At 45.7% G+C, this 15,951-nt stretch overlaps 1 protein-coding gene across 3 annotated transcripts in view; it reads left to right on the forward strand.

The window, feature by feature from the left end:
- The window catches only part of UGGT1 (UDP-glucose glycoprotein glucosyltransferase 1), an 85,989-nt gene that overhangs the window by 22,666 nt on the left and 47,372 nt on the right, over positions 1-15,951 (forward strand). For all 3 annotated transcript variants that reach the window (XM_075004451.1, XM_075004448.1, XM_075004450.1), the window contains exons 8-13: positions 291-369; positions 649-749; positions 4,802-4,901; positions 10,918-10,978; positions 14,117-14,208; positions 15,226-15,376. In XM_075004451.1, coding sequence (XP_074860552.1) covers positions 291-369; positions 649-749; positions 4,802-4,901; positions 10,918-10,978; positions 14,117-14,208; positions 15,226-15,376 — 584 coding nt within the window. The remainder of the gene's footprint in view (positions 1-290; positions 370-648; positions 750-4,801; positions 4,902-10,917; positions 10,979-14,116; positions 14,209-15,225; positions 15,377-15,951) is intronic.

The following is a 15,951-nucleotide window of genomic DNA, read 5'->3' on the forward strand; positions in this document are numbered from 1 at the left end:
TAATGAACTGCTTGCAGGACTGAGTGTCACAGGAGAACTGGCTTCTGTTTTCAGTTTTCACAATGATGTGCCATATGACCAAGAGCTGTCAAGCAGTAGTTCTCATTTGCTCCATCTGTAAAATATGGAACTGACATTGCTTACCCACTTTTTATAAAGTACACACCCCTCATTTATAGATTGCAGAGTAAGTATTTATCATTATTGCTTATTGTTATTGTGTAAAGCTAAGCAAAGGATATATACAATAAACTGCCTTCTGAACAATGCAGTTTCTCCTGTATTTATAGGTACAGAGGTGAATGCTACAGTGATAGGTGAGAATGACCCTATTGATGAAGTGCAAGGGTTTCTCTTTGGAAAGCTAAGGTAAGACAGTCTTTTGGTAAAAATCCATTGCAGCATGTTGAAACTTATTTTGGAAAAATAGCTACACCCCAAAACAGTGTAGGAAGTGCAGTTAGAGTTGAAGAGTTGTAGCAATGAACTCAAATAGCCTAGAAGTCAAAAGAGAGCAGAAACTTTGTATAATGGCAGATGCCAGCATTTTTGGTGTGTTGATTTCTTTGGATTAGGTACAGTTTCGCTGATCAGGCCCTAAAGTAGTTCTGTTTTGGTTTTTTGTGTTTCTTTTTCCTCCCCTTTCAGGCAGTTGTATCCTGACTTGAAGGAAGAACTGAAGGAGCTTAGAAAGCATCTTATTGAAAGCACCAATGAAATGGCACCTTTAAAAGTCTGGCAGTTACAAGGTAATTGATATGGTAGAAAACCGTCTTCCTGGTGGTATTAAATTTTAAATTAATGTAAAAATATGATCCTTGCATATAGGAGAGTATTCTTGAAGGTGTCCTTAATGGTAAATGCCTAGAATGTCCAGCAGCTTTCAATCTACACCTTCTTGGTAAGTAGTAATACAAGTAGTTTCTAGCACATTTCCATACCAACTAAAGCTATGTCTACATTACAAGATAAGTTTGAATTTATATAAATCTAATAACTGGGTTTTATAAATTTGAATTTATAAATCCTCACCTTCCCACAGGTTCCTCACAGATTTGACTTATTGCTGCCACACTCAATAGCCAAATATTGACTGTTGCCAGCAGTGCATTGTGGGAACCTATCCCACAGTTCCCTCATCCCCATAGCATTCTGGGTATTTTCACAGGTACAGCATAGGGGGAAAAATGCCCTGCAAGTGGTTGTGGGTATGTGGTGTCATCTTCCCACACTGGATTGCCCTCATTCCCCTCCCATGAAAGCAAACACTCATTTTTCCACGAGGAGGGAAGGAAAAGTAGGACATCAGCAAAGATCATCAAATCAAGTGAAATATCTTGCTTCTGTATGTTAATTGCTTTCTATAACTGAGGGGAGTGATAGTTCAGTGGTTTGAGCAGTGGCCTGCTAGACCTGGGGTTGCAAGTTCAGCCCTTGAGGGAGCCCTGTGTGAATCAGGAGCAAATAGATTTCAAAAGAAAATCTGTCTGGGATGGTGATAGATCCTGCTGTGAGTGCAGGGGACTGGACTCGATGACATCTCAAGGTCTATGACATGGGTGTATCTTTATATAAAATCGTAGCACCTGAATTATCAGATTTTACAAAAAGCAGCAAGGTGTCTGTAGTCTTCTCAACTGGCCCTCCACCCATTATTCCCTGTGTGTTTGGGGCACCAAAGCCTGAAGAAGGAGGATAGGAAAGGTTAGGAAGAAGATTTTGGGCTTCCCTCTACAACTTTCCAAAACGTGATGGCAGTGAAATATACCGAACTTATAATGGAAATAGGAATCTCAACTGGCCCACCACTCTGTTCCTTGTGTTTTATGGGGACCAAAGCATGAAGAAAGAGGATAGGAAAGGTTAGGAAAAAGATTTTATAATTGGAATATCAAAGATTTTGAAAAAAGCAACAGGTATCTGCAATGGGCAGCAAGCCCCTGAAAATATTTTTGACAGGGGTGGTCTGATCTGAGGCTGCAGAGCCACGTAAAGAAGTCTCCTGAGCAGCAGCAAGCACCCGAATATCTTAGCCACTAAGGGAGACTCCTCCCAGGTGGTGGCAAGCCCCCAAATGTATGTTTAGGGTTGGGGGTGTCTGGAGCTGCAGAGCAAGTTGAAGGGGTTCCTGTGACATCTGCAAGGCCCCGCGAGTCTTAGCCACCAGGGAGACTTACCACAGTGGCAGCAAGCCTACAAATATCTTAGCTGCCAAGAGAGACTTCCCCCTGGTGGCAGCAAGACCCTGAATGTCTTAGCGGCCGGGAGAGACTTCCCCTGCCCCCGGTGGCAGCAAGCCCCGGCATATATATTTTGGCTGGGGGAATGTGGGGTCTGTAGCTGCAGAGCCAGTTCAAGGCCCCGCAAATCTTAGACTCTGGAGGAGACTGTCTCCAGGAAGCAGCAGGCTACCAAATATCTCTCCTGCCCTTGGAGCCCTCACTGCATGTAAGCCAGGACATGGTGCTGCCTGTCACCATGGTCCACACTGAGTAGGAGGCATGCCCTTTTATAGGGTAGGGGGCTAGCCACGTGATGTGGTTGAACACGGAAAGACCCCAACTGTGGGTTACCCGTAGGAGAAGTGGGGGGCCCTGCACAAATATAAAGCTCAGAAAAGAGGTTTCTCCGGCTCTCATACAAGCACAACCTCCCCCAGCAGTCTAGCTGCCATGTGGTGTGGTGAAGCAGGGGCTGGTGCCACCTCAGGAAAAAAAAAAGGAGCTCAGCTAGCAGAGGTAGAGAGAGGTCCAGACATGACTAAGCAAAGAAAAAAAGAGAAGTTTCTCAGCCTGTCATACAAGCATGACCCCACAGTCGTGCTGATAGCAAAGAAAGAAAGACAGAATCAGAGCTGAACTAACAGCAAAGAAAGGAAATTTCTCAGCCTGTCACATAAGCATGACCCCACAACCACAGGCTTCCTGTTACCTGATTCTTACACAGCAGCAGAGATGGAAGCAAACAGAATGGGGCATTGTGGGATACATACGGAACACCTCTGGAGGCTAATGAATTTGATTCAAAGACATGGCGCTTCCACACTAGCCTTCATTTGAACTTGTAAATTCATACTCGTTACACCCAGCCGGTTCTGAAGATATGATATTGATATTAGTGCTCCTTAATTCGAGCAAAGGTATTTACAGAGAAGACAGTGACATTTTAATATTGAGCTAACTGCCTTAAATTCAAATTTATCTTGTAGTGGAGAGGAAGTTTTCCTCCTACACAATAACTATATTGCTGCTGTACAAACACTCATGCGGGGTGCTGAACATCAGGTCTTCTGGACTTGCAGGGTGCCATTTTACAGTATCTGCACAATATAGAAAAGAGTGAGGAAATAGCATAACATCTTTGGTCACATCCCTCCCTACCTCAGAACCTCAAAAGAAAGTTCTGTTTTCTCCAAGCCACTGAAGGCCTAAACTCAGTATGTTGTTGATCCTGAGTCGAGAGCACTGGAAAAATGTGTACAGAGCAGGGTGCTGAGCCATTGAACCGAACTGTAACCCCTTCAAGCCAGGGGGTGTAGCAGCCCTTCTAGTTCCAGCAAGTACATTCTGAAGTTACAGGTTTCTTTGTCCTTACCTTGGGCTATTTTACTCTTACAGGCCCTGATGCTGCCACAGTTTAGGCATGTATTTATCTTTACTTGTGTAATTAATCCCACTGTTTACAGTTGGACTATTCCCATAGGTAGAGTTAAAGATGTGCATAGTGTTGCCAGGATTGGGGGCTTATGGGCTCATTAATGTGTGGCATGATATTCCCATAATTCCCAGTATAGTTTTTTTTCTCGGGGGTGGATAGAAAAGAGTGAATGTAGGACTCCAATCCTGCAATTTTCTTAGCACTGCTCTGTTTGTATTGTGGTCAAAACAAAAGTCCTATATATTTATTGAGCTAGTATATTGTACAGTATGGTAGCATTATAGTTTTACGTTTAAAAAAAGAGAAAAATAAATAAACATATCACCAATATAGCTAAATGCATGTTGATGTCGCATGAATGGTTCCTAGGCTTTTCAACTCAATTTTTTATATATATTCACCGTTTTCTCCTCCTTACAGTGCCCCAACATGTAAACTAATTTAGAGTTCCTGCAAAATACTTTAAGTAAACTTTTTGTTTTCCCTTCCTTATTTGATCCATATTTTAGAGGCTTTCCCTATTCGGCTCTGTGCTTAATTTCCAAAAATAGTTGCAGTTGTTTATTAAACAGGTCTATGAGAAGGCCTGTGAAAAAGAAATAGCTAAGGCTATTGCAAGTACAATATTCTAGCTGCCCAGAACTTGCTCTAGCAAGGCTCCTGGAGAAGAACTGAAATAATTATCTATTTCAGAAAGTTACAGCAAAATAATGATAAATATGTAATGAAATATCTAGTTAAATCATGTCATTGTAAGACCCTTTTGTAGGGGTCCTTGATCCACAAATCAACCACCCAGATCACACCCCAAAGGAGATTTATTCAACCAGAGCCACCCATGGTTCTTCGTATGTGTGATGAGCTAGAATTCTTGGTACCAACTGCAAAGACGATACAGGGTTTCAGGAAGCTGTTTACACAAGGTTGGCTATTAAAGGCTATAGATCAAGAAGAAGATCAAAGTGAGATACAGAAAATTAAACCTTCAGGATTTTCACATATGACAGATCATCCTCTAAAATGGTTGTTTACGTTCCAAGCCTTGTGTGACAAGTGGATGGCAGTTGTGTGAATTGTATTGGTGTTGCACTAAATGTGTTGCTTTTTTGCTTACAATCCATGACTTACCTGTTTTCACTTTTAGATCTAAGTTTTCAAACTGCTGCTCGCATCCTGGCTGCTCCCACTGTAGATGCTCTGATGGTCATGAAAGACCTCAGTCAGAACTTCCCTACAAAGGCCAGGTAATTCAGTGCAGAACCTGAGGAAGTCTTTCCATTTAATAACTTTCCTAATAACGTTTTCTTGACTATTCAGTATGATTAATAGCTGAAGTAGGCTTGTTAAGTGTTCCTTGAGTCTCATTTAGCTGAAACTAAACACTTCCAAGTCTGGCATGTGAGAGCATGTCTCTAGTAAAGATCTTTAGCAGGATGTTAGGCGAGTGTACAAAGGTGTTCTTTAATGGAAGTTGGAGTTGTCTACTGTAACTCTAGCAGTTACCCACATGCCTTCTGTGCTCTATAAACCTTTTTTATACTGTGATCTCACTTGAACGCCTCAAATGCCCATTAGTGGTGTGGTTTTTTTTTCTTTTTTTGGCACAAGCTCCCACTATGCACCAGGGGAGATGCCTTGGTAATTGGCACAGTGGTTAAGGGGGCATGTCTGATGTTGGAGGATGAGTGTTTGCTTGGTTCCTGCCAACAAGACTTTTGTTGAAATCTGGAGACACACGACATCCATCCTGTGATTGGAAATGTATTTTAACAAGGTTGCTAGCTTGGTTTCCCTCAACAACGTAGAGAATAATTGATTTTGAAATCTTTTGCAATTTGGGTGGTGGGAAGGATGCAGTAACCCCTTTGGTATACTGGGAGGTTTCCTGGGAACCATAAGGTGGCCACATTTTCTAGTCGTGTCTCCTACGTTGACTTGTGGTGGTAATTTTGTGCGCTTCACAGCCACTGTTACTGAACAATCTTCCTCTCACTCCACCACATATTGTGGCACCTAAGCTTGCGGGGGGGGCTATGTTTTAATTCATTTTCCCTGTATGCACTATAGTATAGACTCGACTTACATTCTCTCATTGTTCCATACACAGAAGCTGTGTCTACACGTGCACAAAACATCAAAATAAGCATCCCTCTTCCGAAAGAGCGGGAGGAGCGTCCACACGCTTAATGCCGTCTTTCGAAAGGAAATCGAAAGAACAGGGCGCAGACTTCTAAATCCTAACCCCGATCCCATATAAGGAAGATCGGCCCCTTTCGAAATACTAAATCAAAAGAGTACACGTGTAGACGCTCCACAGTCTGCTTTTTTGAAATACGGGTCCGCCATGGCTCTGGTCAGCTGGAGTGTGGCGCCACTCCAGCCAGCAGCAGCGCGGCTCTATGGTCCCTGCGTCTGGCTGCCTTAAAGCTTCATGCACACAGGAAACCCATGGCAGGAAGCTGAGAGCATGCTAGGAGCAGCCTCTGCACGTGCTCCAGCCCCGTGCTCCAGCAGCGCAGCATGGCCAGCAGCTAGCCTCCCTGCAAGCCCCATGGTCCCCCCTCTGAGCCCCTGAAGGGCTCCCAGGGTGAGGGGGGTGGAAAAAAGGCCCCCTTCTGGATGGAGTGAGAGCAGCGGGACCTCCTTGGCTTATGGAAGGAGCCGAGGTCTTGCGTGGAGGTCTTGCACGAGATGGGGGTCAAACGGCACAATGCTGCTGCCTTCGGCTGCCTGGCTCAGGGCCTCCAGACCAGGAGCTGCCCACAGCATACTGTGGAGCAGGTATGCTCTAATGTAAAGGAGCTGCTGCAGGGCTATGCCCAGGCCAGGGACCAGGCCAGCCGCTCTTGGGCAGCTCCAGCCACGTGTCCCTTCTTCTGGGAGCTCCGGGGCATCCTGGGGCCCCAGGACAGCTCCCCACCCCTGGCATTCCTGGACACATCTGCCAAGGAGCTGCAGTCGGAAGAGGAGGAGCAGCCTGGACCAGGGACCCAGGAGGGCAAGGGAACCACCAAGTGGCCGAGTGAGGAGGGGGACCTTACCATCGTAATTCCCTCCCACTCCTCCAGCCAGGTGACTGGGAGCCGGACATCCCCAGATGTCGTTGTGGGACCCTACAGTACGTACATGGAAGGGTGCATGCCTGCTCCACAGGGTGGGGGTGACGCAATGGCTAGTCGCCAGCACACAGGACCGGTGGTCCTGGGCCACACACAGGCCAGCCCCCACATGGTATGCAGCGCCCCGCCATGGCCCACCAGCAATACCCAGCAACCGCCTGCAGTGGACAGTGCTGCAAACCGCACAGGGTTGGCAGCTGGTCAGCGCTGGACAGCACCTGGGGCCTGCACACTGCATGTTGGGAAGGGCCACCTGCATGAGAGACCTCTGGATGCATCCGCAGGCTGAGAGGCCCAGCCCATGGGGGGCGGGTCGGTGTCCCTTGGGAGGTCAGTGTCTTTTGGTAGGGGGGCAGAGGCCCCATGGAGTGGGTTCGGGTGGGTGGGCCACAGCCAGGTCCCCTCCATCCGGGGCACATTACTGACATGCCGTCCCCGTCTCCATGCAGCCGCACCATCTGTGGGCTGGGAGAGCCCTGTGCCATCCCTCGTCCCCAAGAGCTGCCCTTGGAGGTGCCTGGACGCCACCCCATGTGGTGCGCCATCGGGCTGTGGCCGGAGGGCCCCCCGCCAGGCCAAGGAGGACCCCGCCAGCCAGTGCCAGGCCAAGGTGGCCAAGGAGCACCTGCGGCTTGCTGAGGCGGAGATGGAGTGGTGGAGGGCGGCCTGGGAGAGGCTGCTGACCACACTGGAGGGCATTGGCCACATTCTCTGGGACCATGAAGCCAACGTTGCCCGCCTCCTGGCCTCACCCCACCAGGCCTGCCCCCTCTGCCTCCACTGGGCTTACTCTCCAGCCTTACCTGCTGATGCTCCCTGCACCCTCTCCTCCTCACCAGGGACCCCACACCCAGGGAGGCAGGGGATCCAGGTGCTGATGGGGCTCGCAGTCCACCACCCCTGCCATGGAATGACTGCCCCGCCCCCGTCCAAGTTAGGTTCCCCCCCGTACATAGTTACCGAGAATGCATTAGATAAATGTTTATTTTAATGTTCACCACTCCATGCTGTGCTCCTCAGGGGGTGGTGGATGTGTGGGTGTGGTGCTGGTGGGGGTGGCGGGGACGGTGGGTGGCAGACGTGCGTGGGATGTGGGTGTGCATGCAGGTCAGAGGCGGCCATCAGCAAAGGCCTTCCTGAGGGCCTCCCATATGCTGTGGCCATCCCCGGTGGGCCTGGCAGATGGAGGCGGTGCCTAGCTGCTCATAGTTGGCGCCGGCCAGAGGGTCCCCCCAGGGACATAGGTATCCCCCTTTTTCTCCACAACATTGTGGAGGGCGCAACAGGCACCCACCACCTGGGGCATGTTCAGGACTCTGACATCCAGCCACGTGTAGAGGCACCTCCACTGCCCCTTTAGGTGCTGAAAGCCCGCTCCACAACTTTGTATGCATGGTCGAGGCATTGATTGAATGCCTCCTGGGTGGGGTTGAGGTGTCCCGTGTACGGCCTCATGAGTCACAGCTGCAGGGGGTATGCTGCATCTGCCACCATGCAGAGCGGCATGGTGACGTCCTCTGCCACCAGGATCTCCCGCTGGGGGAGGAACATGCTGGCCCCATGCTCCAGCAGGGGCTGGAGTTCCAGAAGACCCAGGCATCGTGGATGCGGTCAGCCCAGCCCACATAGATGTCAGTGAACTGATCCCCCGTGTCCACCAGGGCCTGGAGCACCACCAAATGGTAGCCCTTCCTGTTGATGTACTGGTCAGTGCTGTGTGGCAGGGCGTGGATGGGGATGTGGGTGCCATCCAAAGCACCGATGCAGTTCAGAAAGCCCAGGTCCTGGAAGCCAGTGACAGTGTTGTCCAGACCCCCCAGGCGGATGACCTTATGGAGCAGCATCACATTGATGGCTCTGATGACCTGCATGGGAGGGGCGGGGATATGTGCTCTAGTGCAGCTGTGGCAGCCATCTCCCTGCTGTCTCGGGCCCATTCTGCCCCCTCCCATCCAGCCCCTACCCCCCTCCCATCCGGCCCCTTGTAGTGGTGGGTTCCCCTTGCCCCAGCCCACCCGTGGGGGATACATGACCCAGCCCCACCTTACCTCCATAAGTACAGCCCCGACGGTGGCCTTGCCCACCCCAAACTGTTGTCCCACGGAGCGGTAGGAGTCCAGGGTTGCCAGCTTCCAAGTGGTGATCGTGACCCATTTCTCCAGGGTGAGGACTGGCCGCATGCAGGTGTTGTGGTGCGGGAGTGCGGGGGCGAGCCAGTGGCAGATCTTGTCGAAGGTCTGCCTCGACATGCAGAAGTTCTGCAGGCACCTTTCCTTGCCCCACTACCCCAGCACCAGGCGCTCCCACCAGTCGATGCTGCTGGGGTGGGTCCAGAGGCATCAGGGCACCCGGGGCGGTGGGGCAGCTGGCCGTGCCCCAGGTGGGGGAGCTCCACGGCCCCAGGGGTCTGCCCAGCCACCCGATGAGATCAGGTGCGGCTGTGGCGATGGTGCACAGCACTGCCAGCAGGGTGTCCATAACGAGGGTGTCTTCCTGCAGGAGCTGTTGGGGTGCCTCCATCGTGGGCACGGGTGGGCTCTGCCGGGCTGGGAAAGGCTGGGCAGCACTTGGCTCATGCGGAGTGGAGGGTGGAGGGAGGGGCCCTTTAAAGGGGGTGCCTGGCTGCAGCCACAGAAGGGCTTGTCGGTTATGGGACCCTGTCTGTGGCATTTCCTGCCTCCCTCCTTTCAAAAGAGGGCTTGGAGCCATGTGGATGCTCTCTTTCAAAAGACTGCGGCAGCACTTTGAAAGAGCAGATCAAAATGCCCATCCGCTAATGGCGTCGGGTGCTCTCTTTCGACAGCCACTATTTCGACTGCCAAACTTCAATTTTCGCCCTTTCAAAAGGGTGCTCACATGTAGACCCAGCTAGAATGTGCACAAGGCTGCAAGAAAAGACGTGTTCTCTTGTGTTTAAGTTATTAGATTGGGATCCCAGAGAACTTGATTTTATTCCTAGCTTTGCCACAGGCTTCCCATTTAATATTGTCTAAGGCTGCTACAGGAGGCTGAATTAAAATTATATTTCCCAACATTTGAGTATTTGACTTTTCAATTATAATGTTCTTTTGCATAGTTTTTTTTAAATGTAATCTAATATTTGTGTTTATAGTAGCACTCAGGAACCTTGATCAGAATAGGGGTCCATTGTGTTGGTCTCCAGTGACATAGAGGTATATGCTAAAGAGCTCAAAGTCTGAGGACTAGCAAAAATCCAAAGCATGGTAGAGAGATGTTCAGATGCACAGTTATGTACATGTGCATCTGTTACCTATTCTTAGCTTTGTAATTAAGTATTGATGTTCACCAACTGCTTTTTAGCCTACCCATTAAATGTTGGCTGACTCCACCATTGCTTTGAATCTGTTTTTAATATGAAAAGTTTCACAAGTTCTTGGATTCTGTTGATGAAATCTTTGCTGTTCTGTTGAAAGCAGTGGGGCTGAAAGATTTTTTTTTAATGTATTGGGAGGTGCTGAAAGTCATTGGACCAAACTGTGAATGCTGTATGTAATAATTGAAATGGCTTCAAGCAGGGGGTGCCTCAGCCCAGGTTCTCCCTGCACTCCATATTCCAGCACCTATGACTGAATGCACAGAAAATTGATTTCTAATGGCTTAGTGTGCTTAAAATATGGTTCTGGTAAGGATCAGGCATATACTGTTCTGACTCTTAATTATTACATTAAGAAGTTAAAGATGTTGCACTAGAATAGTCCACAATTGCATACAAATGAGTTTACAATAGAGAAGGTTCCTGTGCACCAGTTAAAATGTGGGAGTAGAAAAGTGGTGGTTTCACTCACTTTACTATGACTTCTTGTGTTGAATTCAAGGCTTGGCACATCCCAGAGTCTTTTAAGTGGTAGCTGCTGGCTGGAGTAAGGGTTATCAGCATAGCATGGAACCAGAAGAGGAAGTTTTGAAAGCTGTATCTTGGCCTGTTCTTTTACTATTGTTTCAGTGGTGCCCAAATATGTGTTAAGTGCTTCCTATTGCAAATGATACCTGCTCCTTGCCCTTGGGCGCGTACAGATATATGTCAAAGACTGCCAGGTGGGGTCATAAGAAAGCAAAGGTGGTGGGATGTGGGAAATTGGACTGGCACCAACCATCTTTATGTGACGTTTTGTTTCCTTAGAGCAATAACGAAAACAGTTGTTTCTTCGGAACTCAGGGCAGAAATTGAAGAGAACCAAAAGGTAATGCTTACAGATAATTATTCAGTATGTTCATATACTTCCTGTAGTTTTAAACTATGAAAGTACTTTTGTGTTTAAAAAACATCAACAGCATGTTTGGTTTTGTTTTTTTTTTTGCACATGAATACATAAGTGCCTGAATTTATATTAGGGTACAGAATAAAAGTGTCTCATTTCAAATATGAATGAAAATAAAGAAAGGTCATGTGACCCTTAGACAGGATTGGTTGACCCTTTACAGCAGCAAATAACACTGAAGGTGCTCCAAGCAGCCTTCTCCAGCTGCAAGAACCCCAAGATTCTGCACAAGCCCAGGGAGTGTCCTGCAGCATGGGGGGCACCTGGCGGTGGATCTGGTCCTACCCCATAGAGCTATTCAGGAGATGGACAAGTCTGTTACTCTCCTGCTCAGTCAGAGGTAGGAACCCCCTTTGATGGGGCAATCCCAGCAGCACAGGGAAGATATGATCCGGCTACACAGGTCTCCAGCTGCAGGAACCCCAGGCTGCTGCCTTGTCCCAGAGGGCAGTCTACAGCAGTGGGAGGCACCCAGAGGTGGGTCTGCTCTGGTCCCCCCCCCACTCCCCGAGAGCAGTGTGCATGGGAGGGACAAGTCCTGTCAGATCCAGGAGCCCCCTTTGTTGAGGCACTCCTGGGGAAAAAGGAGACACCACATGTCCTGGGAAAGGCCTTATTTCATTGTGCATGATACATTTTTCATGCTTGTGAAAGGGGTAGGGCCCTGCTCATTTATGCAGAAGCACTTTAAAATAAATAAATAAAATCTCTCAGTAAAATTTTAAACACAGGGCCTGACTCCTCTCTTATAGTATTTCGATGCCTGTGAATTCTTGGCTGCAGATCAAATACTCTCCTCTTTGTTACTGAGTGGAGAAAGAGATTCCGGGCTTCAGTAATAAATAATTATGTGATTAATAATTATTTTGAGGGTGAAGGGAAGAAGTTTTTGCTTGTTCCAGTTGCTTAATAGCTATTTATCAAAAATATGGTTCTTGTGTGTGTGTGTTTTGTCACTTGTACTTGTAAAGAGGGACCAGCATTTGTTGTCAGAAAATAACAAAGTGACTCAGATGCAGTGTGCAGAGAATTAAGTAAACCATGCCAGTTAACAGTGGCAGGGTTGTACAGTACTGAAAATATACTCATTATGACAGTTCAGATGGCAGAGTAGAAAATACAGGTTTGAAATTAATTAAAAAAAAAGTCAAGCAATAGTGTCTTTGTAAGGTCTATAAATTTATTTCATGCTAGCTCCAAGTTTATAAGAAGAATACAGACTTGTACATGGCTATGTTAGCATGGAAATGAGGAACTGCTCAGATTTAGACCCATTAACTCAGTATATTCAATCAGAATTGTAGTCACGTTAGTCTGTATCCACAAAAGCAACCAGAAGTCCTATGGCACCTTATAGACTAACAGATTTATTGGAGCATAAGCTTTTGTTGGCAAAGACCCACTTTTTCAGATGCAATATCATGCACCTGATAAAGTAGGTCTTTGCTCATGACAGTTTATGCTCCAGTAAAAGACCTGCTTCGTCAGGTGCATGATGTTGCATCTGAAAAAGTGGGTCTTTGCCAACAAAAGCTTATGCTCCAATAAATCTGTTAGTCTATAAGGTGCCACAAGACACAAGAGTTGCTTTGAGCAACTCTAACAGTACAGAGCCAGAAAACTTACTTAAGCCTTCTACAGATTCTCATTATGGTATATAACATCGCGTAAATCGTCCTCTGTATCACAGGACTGGAAGATATCTGATTAGATGCTAATTTTAAAAAAAGTCACCAGAAGTGATTCTGGCAGTTGCTAGCTGGTAAGCCTAACTTCAGTACAAGGCAAATAATTCTGTTCTGTTACTACAGTTTCAACTAATCAGATACGTTGAGGAACATGATACAACACAGCTTTTTTCTAAAAGGACATCATTCTTCACCAATCCATTTCAGTTTTAATCAGGTCAACAAGCAGGTGGACAGGAGAGAACCAGTGGATATATTTAGTGTATGTAGACTTTAAGAAGGCCTTTCACACAGTTCCTCACCAAAGACTTTAACGCAAAGTAAGCAGCCCTGGGACAAGGAGGAAGGTCGTCTCATTAGCTGGTTAAAAATATAGGAAACAGCATAGAAATAAAAGGTAATTTTTCACTATGGAAAGAGGTAAATAGTGGACTACCCCAAGGACCTGTATTGGAACTAGTGTTTCTCAACATATTCATAAATTATCTCAAAAAGGAGGTGGCAAAGTTTGTGTATGATACAAAACTTGAGAGCTAAGTCCATAGCAGACTGCAAAAGAGTTACAAGGGGATTTCACAAAATTGGATGGCTGGTCAAACAAAGTGACAAATTAAATTCAGCATTGAGAAATGCAAATAATGCACACACAAAAACATAATCCCAACTATGCATACAAAATGATGGGGACTAAATTAGCTGTTACCATGCGAGAAAGATCGTGGTGTCTTCTTGGCTAGTTCTGTGAAAATCTCATCTCAATGTGCAGCAACAGTTGTCAAAGGTAGCAATGTTAGGAAACATTTATGATAGAGGTAGATGAATAGACAGAAAACATCATGCTGCTATATAAACCCCCGGTATGCTCACTGCTTGAATAATGCTTGCAGTTCTGGTCTCCCCTTCTCACAAATATATATTTATCCAAACTGAAAAAGGGGCAGAGATGGGTAACAAAAATTATTAGGCATCTGGAACAGCTTCCATATGAGTAGAGATTATAAACACCTTCCATCTTAGAAAAGAGATAACTAAGTGGGGATATGAGCACGTGAATAAGTGTAGTTTGTTCCTTTTCATAACACAGTCTTACCTTCCAAATACATGTAGGAGGATGCCATGTCTTCCCATAAGTATTTCTTCTCCAAACTGAATATATTGATTGGTTTACCTTTAAACCATGTGTGCTGTGTATTCAAAGTGACCAATAGGCTGCTATGGAAAACTAATATGGTGCTTTTAGTGGAATTGATATAGAACTGCAGGGGCATTAGTAGATTTGAAACACTGCAGCATAAATGCTATGGAGGTTCTATACTTTTAACTGATTTTTACTTGGTAGCATTTCTCTAATGGCTGTTACTCTTTTCTTTAGTATTTCAAAGGAACATTAGGATTACAGTCTGGTGATTCTGCCTTGTTCATCAATGGACTGCACATTGATCTAGACACACAGGATATATTTAGGTATGAATTCCGTACTTTCTTCAGAAAAAACTATATTTGTTTAGAATCTTGAAAATTTTATTATGTTTGCATACAGATATTAAGCTTGTTTATGGAGAAGTGTGTATTTTTATAAATTCAGCAGAGTGAAAGACTAAATGTAATTTTTTAAAAAACAAATGCATGAATAAAAGTATTAGGATTTATAAGGATAAAGGTGAGTCAGATTTGTCCAGTCATCAAGTGAAATACAGAATTTGTGTTGTGGCATCACTGCTGTACTCTGCTGAGAATATGCTCAAGTTTTTCAAGAGTTTTCCATCTCCTAAGATTTCTAGCTGAATCCTGTATATATTGCAACGTTTGACATCGGGGGGAAGAAGGGGGATTAGACCTAGTTTTCTATCTTATTTCTTATTAGCCATAACCTAGGATTTTAAAGCTAGTGCATGTCTGTAGTGATGAAGTATTACCTTGTCAGTGTCATAGTTCACTTCCTAAAATCCACATTACAGTTGGTCTTTTTGTTGGCAGTTTCAGCAGAAAAGCTAAAAACTATGGATAAAAGGCAAGGGCAGCCCTTCCTGGGTGCTACCCGTTACCTTAGCCTGTTCTGTGAAACAGTACTGGGATCCAGTGATGTCAGTCAGGCATCTGTCAAGTAAACAAACTTTCATTTTAAGAGAAGAGCAGAACACTAGTTCTTAAAGGTTAAATCCCTGAAAAAATATCCCTCTGAAAATTTCCATTTAGGGGTCAGACTTCAGCCCTAAAAGTCTGGGTTGGTGGGTGGGTGGGTGGGTTTCCATTGCTCTTTAACACTGGCTTTAAATAATTTTTCTGCGAGAAAACCCTCTTGAAGCAATTTGAAATAAGTGAGATGTTTAACGCAGAAAATTAAATTGTATACTGGACATATTTGTAGCCTCTTATAATGATGATTTGTACCTTAACGTAATCCTGTAACATTTAAGTTGGAGCAAATCAGTAGTTGCATCTTAATGAGCGTGTGATATTGAATGTTCGTATTCTTTCTAGCTTGTTTGACGTGCTGCGCAATGAAGCTCGTGTTATGGAGGGACTTCACAGTTTAGGAATTGAGGGCCTTTCCTTGCATAATGTTTTAAAGCTGAACATCCAGCCCTCAGATTCAGATTATGCTGTGGATATCAGAAGTCCTGCTATTTCAGTGAGTACTTTTTCTTATAAGAGCCAGGCTGTCCAGCAAAACTGTTAGTTGAGCCTGGGGCTTTAGTTGCACATAAATAGATCTTTTTAGGATATCATACAAGGGTTGTATCGTGTTCTATTTACATAATCAACTAGAACTTCATAGAATGCAGGATAAGACAGTGGAGACTTTTCTATTTGACAAAATGTGACAAAGTATAATAGAATGTAAACACTTGAGGATGCAAAATGTAGATATGCAACGGGTGCTGCCAATAACAGAGTGAATGTAGGTAAGGAAGTGTAATAGGTAAGCAAATTAATATGGGAAGGAGTTATGTTTTCAAGAATTGGGTTTAAAGAAAGAGTGTGAGCAGGCAAGTAGTATATGGGTCGTTAAATGTTATAACACAAAATGAAGGAAAATGTAATGGAAAGGGAAAAATGGGGCTGAATGAGTAATAAGGAGATTGAGGAGATTAGAGAAGAAGTGACAGCAGAGGTTAGGTAAGGGTGAGTGTATGAACGCCGTTGAATGTGATGGTGTGCATGTATGGGAAAAAGATTTGAATAAAATGATGGGGATGTGGCATG

This window comes from Carettochelys insculpta, chromosome 10 (genome assembly GCF_033958435.1).
Source record: "Carettochelys insculpta isolate YL-2023 chromosome 10, ASM3395843v1, whole genome shotgun sequence".
Lineage (NCBI taxonomy): Eukaryota > Metazoa > Chordata > Testudines > Carettochelyidae > Carettochelys > Carettochelys insculpta.